The 6,460-nt window shown below is 37.9% G+C and overlaps 1 protein-coding gene across 1 annotated transcript; it reads right to left on the reverse strand.

The window, feature by feature from the left end:
• Positions 1–1,919: 1,919 nt before the first annotated feature.
• LOC146461732 (uncharacterized) lies at positions 1,920–4,004 on the reverse strand. Its single transcript, XM_085086504.1, has 2 exons — positions 3,979–4,004; positions 1,920–3,039 (listed from the first exon to the last, which is right to left on the reverse strand). Exons 1-2 carry the CDS (start codon positions 4,002–4,004, stop codon positions 1,920–1,922), a joined length of 1,146 nt encoding a protein of 381 aa, XP_084942630.1.
• Between the last annotated feature and the right edge of the window lie 2,456 nt (positions 4,005–6,460).

Here is a 6,460-nt window from a genome sequence, read left to right on the forward strand (position 1 = left end):
TTTTGCCCTTTTTGAAAATTGGCGTCACTCCAGCTAGTTTTCATTCAGTTGGAACAATACCAGAGGAAATCGACTGATTGAACAGGAATGCCAGGGATGGTGCCAGAACACCGGCAGCCATTTTAAGCATCCTGGAGATTTCTTAGTGTCTAATTTTTCAAGTAGTTTACGGACGTCATTGGAGCTACAACTTTTGAAAGAGAAAGTCGCATTAGTTGAGATAAGATATCTTTCTGGAACAGTATCAGCAGAAGGTATGTCTCTTGCCAAGTCATGACTAATATTAGCGAAGTGGCAGTTAAATGCTTCCGCCATTTTAGATGCAGAACTAGTTTTTATGTCCCCGATTTCAATATCAGCAATAACTTATTTCATATGTTGACGAGGGCTCAGCTCGTTAACTAGCTGCCAAGTTTTACGGAGATCATTTCTGCTAGCAGCGAGGTGATCGCGAAAGTATTTACGTTTAGCATATTTAATTAAATTATTAACTTCATTTCTCGCTGTTTTGAAATCATCCCAGCAAGACTGATCCTTAGCTCGTTCCGCCTTCTTTTTCAGGAAGTCCCTTTTGCGCATCTTACGTATTAACTCATGCGTAATCCTCGGGGACTTCTTGTTCCCAATTCTTTTCGATCTCATAGGGGCATGTTTATCGATACAGGTCAGAAGCTGATTCTTCCAAAATTCCCACATTTCGTTGGGGTGAGAGAATAGACTAATGTCATCCCATTGAATTAATTCAAGGTCCGCTAGGAACTCCTCCTGATTGAAATTTTTAAAACTCCGAGTACTAATACATGTAATCTTAATACACCCATGCAGGGATGGTAAAATGTGTTTTGCGAATTAGATAGACAAGGGAGTGGTCGCTAATACCTAAAGGCATAACTCCTGATCTAACTATTTTGTCTGGAGTATTAGTTATGCATAGGTCAATTAGGGACTGAGATAGAGCTGTTACTCTCGTTGGCTCCGTAATCAGTTGACTAAGACCAAAAATCTCACAAACATTGATGAGTTTGGAAGAATTGCTATCTGCGACACCAGGTAGCAAGTTTGTATTCATATCCCCGACAAGGTAGAGCTTCCGATTAGAACCATCAGTTTTACCAATTAAATTTTCAAAGTCATCAAACAGGCCAGGAGGAGAATTTGGAGGTCTATACCAGGTACTTACAAGGAATGGCCGCGAGTGGGGTTTACTTATTTCGACAGTTAAACATTCGAGCCTATCAGTCATAAGCTCCTCACATACTTAAAAATTAAGGTTGCTGCGTAAGTAGAAGCAAACCCCACCGCCTTGACGACCATTAATTTGTCTGTCTCGCCGAACGATTTCATAACCTGGTAAATAAACTTCGTGGTCTTTAATTGTATTATCTAACTTCGATTCATTGATGGCGAGAATGTCAATTTTGGAATCTCTGATAAAAACTCTAAGTTCGTCAATATGAGCAGTTAAACTATTAATATTTAAACAAGCAATAGCTAGGCCTCGATTAAAAAAGTTTAACTTACGGTTTACACCGATCAGCAGGGGACTCTCGATATCCTCGGACTCCCCAACGGCAAATACCTACAGGCTATTAATGTGTGAAATAAAATTGTGGCTCAAAAGAGAGGTCCCACTTCTGTTCAAATGTAGGCGACTGCGATTAAGGTGCTGGTCGGTAGTGATGTTATTATGGTCTATAAAGCCCCATTTGTTTTCGCGGCAAAATTTCTTCAGAATCTTGTTGACCTCCTTAACTCTTTTGTCCAATTCATTGTCGTCAGCGCGGGCAGTCAGACTAGAAATGGCTACAGAAATACCTTCATGGTCAACCATGCGCCCGAAGTCAACGATCTCATCCGCACACTCGCGCGAAGAATTCGAGTTTCGAAGGCTGTTAGTTCCAACATGGATAATTATTGAATCAGGCTTCCGTCTGACAATCGGCTTGATGTGATAAGCCATGTCGTTCGTAGTGCAGCCGGGAAAAACTTGACACTTGGACTTTGGAATTAGGGCCAGACATGCTACGTCCGTTCAGATGTTTTAGAATGGAATCACCTGCGATGATTGTGGAATGGAAATCTTTGTTGGTCCTATTCTCTGTTGGCTCTTTTTGGCGGTTCTTTAGATTTGTTTTTTTGATTTCAATTCTTGACCGTTGGCTGGTGGGTCGCCCTTTGTTCCGTTTAGATGTTACCATTGTAAAGGCATCTGAGGTGTCACAATTATGGCTGTTGTTCACCTCGACACCTTCACCAGGAGTGGGATGCAAATTACTGCTTCCTTCACCAGGAGTGGGATGCAAATTACTGCAATCTTGAGGTGAGAATTCATTGTTCAAAAGTCGTAGTGCAGTAATAAGACTCTTGTTTTCATCGTTTATTATTTTGGCTTCTGTCTTTAAGTTTTCGTATTTTGATTCGATCTCACGAAGCCTTCGTTGAAGATCCTGATTCTCCTTTAAGAGTTCGGTCAGATCCGGCGCAATACCATCCTGAGGCGGTGAGCTGTTTTGCCGGTTAGCTGGGCAGTTTGAGACTTTTTCATTCAAACTGTCAATTTCTAATTGAAAATAGACTCTAAGTTGGTGCAATTCACCGGTCAGGGAAGTACATCCTTGGCATTGGTCAAGAGTATCATTAAAAGACATGTTATGAGTATTGCTCACAAGATTTTCGGGGCAGCCGTGTCCATCTGCTGCGAGAGGTCCTTGACCGCCTGAATGCAACGCAGTTGAATTTGATAGAAGTAAATCGGCATCGTCGATTGGCTTCTGAGCTTCGTTGCGCTGGATCACATTAACCAGTTGCTCCTTCGATAAAGGACCGTCTTTCCCTTGAAAAGAAAGAGTTGATTGCTTTCCACCATACCACGTTATCGTCAGTCTATTATCGTCACTTTTGAAGGTCTTCGTTGCTCCTCCCGGTGACGACCACTTCCCGTGTTGCTGAATAGTTTCATCCACAAATTTGTTCAAGGTGTCCAAGTCGCTAGTCCAAGTTAGACGTTCACTTTTAAGCAGAAGATTTTCTAGTTCAGGGCTATCGAAACGCGTTTTGAACGCGTTTTAACCTCGTTTTTAACAGGTTTTATACGCGTTTGAAACTCGTTTTCAACGCGTTTTAATCGTTTTTTAGCGCGTTTTAATTGCGTTTAGGACTCGTTTTGAACACGTTTTAAATGCGTTTTGAACGTGTTTTGAACGTGTTTTAATCGGTTTTGAACGAGTTTAAAACGCGTTTTAATCCCGTTTTTAACGCGTTCAAAATGCGGTGAGATTGTACTCATAGCGACGGATGGCATTTTAATGATGTAGAAATGTACTAAACAACGTTTCAACTTCTTTTCTTTAATTTTCCTGTTGGATGCTCCGGATGTGACCCACGTAAATAACATTACCTATAGTTAGAAAATCAGAGCATTAGGAGGAAATAAAATAGAACACACCACTTTAGATTCTGACAAGTTTTATTGTATAACCGTAATTAACATGTGACACAGTTAAGGTATGAAGAAATTGAAGGACTTGTAGTCCTAAAGTTGTTAAGGCACTAATTGCCTGCCCAAGCCTCTCATTCAATTCCACAGCACAAATAAGGTGTTTCTACCAATGTTTTTTTTTACTTTCTGAAGCATTTTTCAGTTACTTGGAACACCAAGAAACCTTCCTGTATATTAGTAGGTTATTGCTTCATTAGTGTGATTATAAGCTTGTTAAGATCAGGTAAATTTCAGATGTTCCAAGTGCAGTCAATCTGCCGAGTAGATAGATAGATAGATACTTTATTATAACCACCATTGCAGCCATAGGCTGAATTACGGGATATTTACAAAGAAATAATAATAACAAAGAGAAAAAAGAAAATTATCTACATCTTAAAAACATGGCTAAAATATAATAACAAAGAGGAAAAGAGAAAATATCTACATCTTATAGACATGGCTAAAAATAAAACTGTTCTTCAAACGCTCGGTCTTACATAGGGGGAGTAATTTCTCGCTTCATGTTTGAAAAAATATTACTCAATGTGAAATTCAAAAAAAAAGAAAGAAAAAGGAATGATTTATCAATGATTCTGCTTTTGCTTTGGAAAAAGGTTACCCATGTTCCAAAAAAAAATCTTAAGTTTTTCGTCAGTCAGTGAGAAATATCAATTCAATACAAGGTACTAAATTGCAATTATAACTAGTAATACCTGCCGGTAGAGTGCCAACGAGTAAAAACTGTCACAGTTGCGTGACGAATGAAAATTAAGAAGTAACCAGACTACAAAACATTTTTCAAACTGAATCATTGTTCAATAAAGCATTGCAAAACTCTCATGCTATTCTTTGTTGTTTAGGATGTCTATAAGAAGTAAACTTGTGAGGTAGATTAGAGGCGAAACATCTGCGGCCCTTGCATTACCTGTTTGAGTTTATACAAAAACCAAAAAAAAAAACAACTTTAATGTGTACAAGAATAGCTATCAACCTAGGAATAACAGAATTTTACAGTAAAAATGAGCTTTTCAATCCAATTTATTGAATTAATGAGCCAAAAGTACGGTATTTAAAATAAAATAGAAGAATGGGACAAAGCTAAGTTGCAATTGACTTGAAATATTTCTCCTGTATTCAAACATCTCCAATGTGCATCTCCCTCAAACAGAACCTAAACATCAACAAAAAAAAAACACTCAATTTGACTAGAAAACGATGAAATCTAAAATATTTTGTAAATCCCTATAATTAAGGATTCGTTTTGGTCCGCAGTGTATCAGTTTGGAATGATATCTTTATTGCGCATATTAAGTTTGCGCGTGTGTAAGAAGAATCTGGGTACTAGCGCTCTACGATCATGATGTGATTGGTTTAGATAAAAAATACCGCGATGCCATTGGTAGCTCGAAAACAATCACCGATGATGTCACTCTTACATTACCTTATGCTTACATTATGCTTACATTTTCATTCGAGATTTTTTCTGCCTGTACCAAAACTAACTCGCGCGTTGGCTTTATAATGCTGCCGCCTCGTCACCCTCGCATCCTCGCGAGGGTGACTCGTTGGCAATTATCAAGAAAAAACACACATTCAAGTACTGACAACTAAAAGTAAAGTTGAAAATTAACAGTACAGTTCTAACAAAATCAAACACCAAGAAACTACATAGTATGGCACTCTCAAAGAAGGCAGTGAGAGGTCCAGCGAGACTGGAGCGCTTTTTAGGCAAACTGCTAGAATCATTTGTTGCATTAATTTCTACTCAATATTATTTAAGGTAAAAAATATTGCGTCGCATGTCAGTCGCATCAAATATAATTCAGTTCACAGATACCAATCGAACCTGCAGTCTGTTCGACTCTGGGCCTGTCACTATTCGAAGTCAAGCGATATTACTTTGTTGTTTCTGTTGTCATTGGTTAATTTACTACGATCGACCAATTTCCAGTTTTTCCGGGAATTAAATTACACTCGATGCGACAGAGAAGTGACATAAAAATTTGGTTTCATACTTTTTTTTTGTAGGATTTGAGGGCCACTCTGCATATATACGCAACTTTGTTTACAGTACTGAGACAGGTACTTCTATGTCATCCATGGTACATTGTTACATTGATCACCCAGGTTTTATTTATGGCCTCTGTTATGCGTAACAAGTAGAAACAAATTTCAAACCTATTATTATTAAAGCAATGCTAAAAAATGCTGTAATACCGTTATTTATTTATTTTCTTTACAAGTGCTGGTGTTGAAAATCTAAATGCTGTTCCAAAAAAAAATTAACACGAGAGTTATTGCTTTGTAATATAATCAAATACATGTAGTGGATGACAAGAAAATTACCAGGAGAAAACTAAGGGCAGCGAACCAACAGAAGAACAATTTGCTTACTAATTCTTTTGAAAAACCTGTACATGTATTTGCTTCGAGTGCCGATTGGTTTATTGCGCTGTTAACGTCTGTTATGAAAAGTTGGTCAAAGGTGGGAGCAAGATCATTTTCAGCAGCAGCTCCGAAACTCTGGGATGGCCTACCAGTGGAGCTTCAACAAGCAACACTAAATAACAGTTTTAAATCTTGACTTAAAACCTATCTTTTTAAGAAGTATTTTTTTATAGTTTGTAACTTAGTTTACTTTATTCTCACGGTAATGTAGTTTCGTTTTCTCTTAACTATATGATTGTAAAGCGCTATTGATCAGAATATGTAAATACGCGCTATACAAATTGGTAAATTATTATAATAAAATTATTATTAAAAGATTGGTCAAAGTAATGTTAAAAAAAGATTGGTCAAAATAATTACTTTAGTTGTGGTTTTACGACACTCAGTTGAAAGCCGCTCTACACTGTGCTCAAACCCTTGTTTACTTTTTCATACCAGGTTAATATTGACGGAGTCAGCAAACTTAATGACGACGAAATCACCGCCCAGTCCGTCACTTTCCTTTTGGCTGGTTTTGAGACAACTGGCAAT

The sequence above is a fragment of the Pavona decussata genome, unplaced genomic scaffold (assembly GCF_977016875.1).
Source record: "Pavona decussata unplaced genomic scaffold, jaPavDecu1.1 SCAFFOLD_195, whole genome shotgun sequence".
NCBI lineage: Eukaryota > Metazoa > Cnidaria > Anthozoa > Scleractinia > Agariciidae > Pavona > Pavona decussata.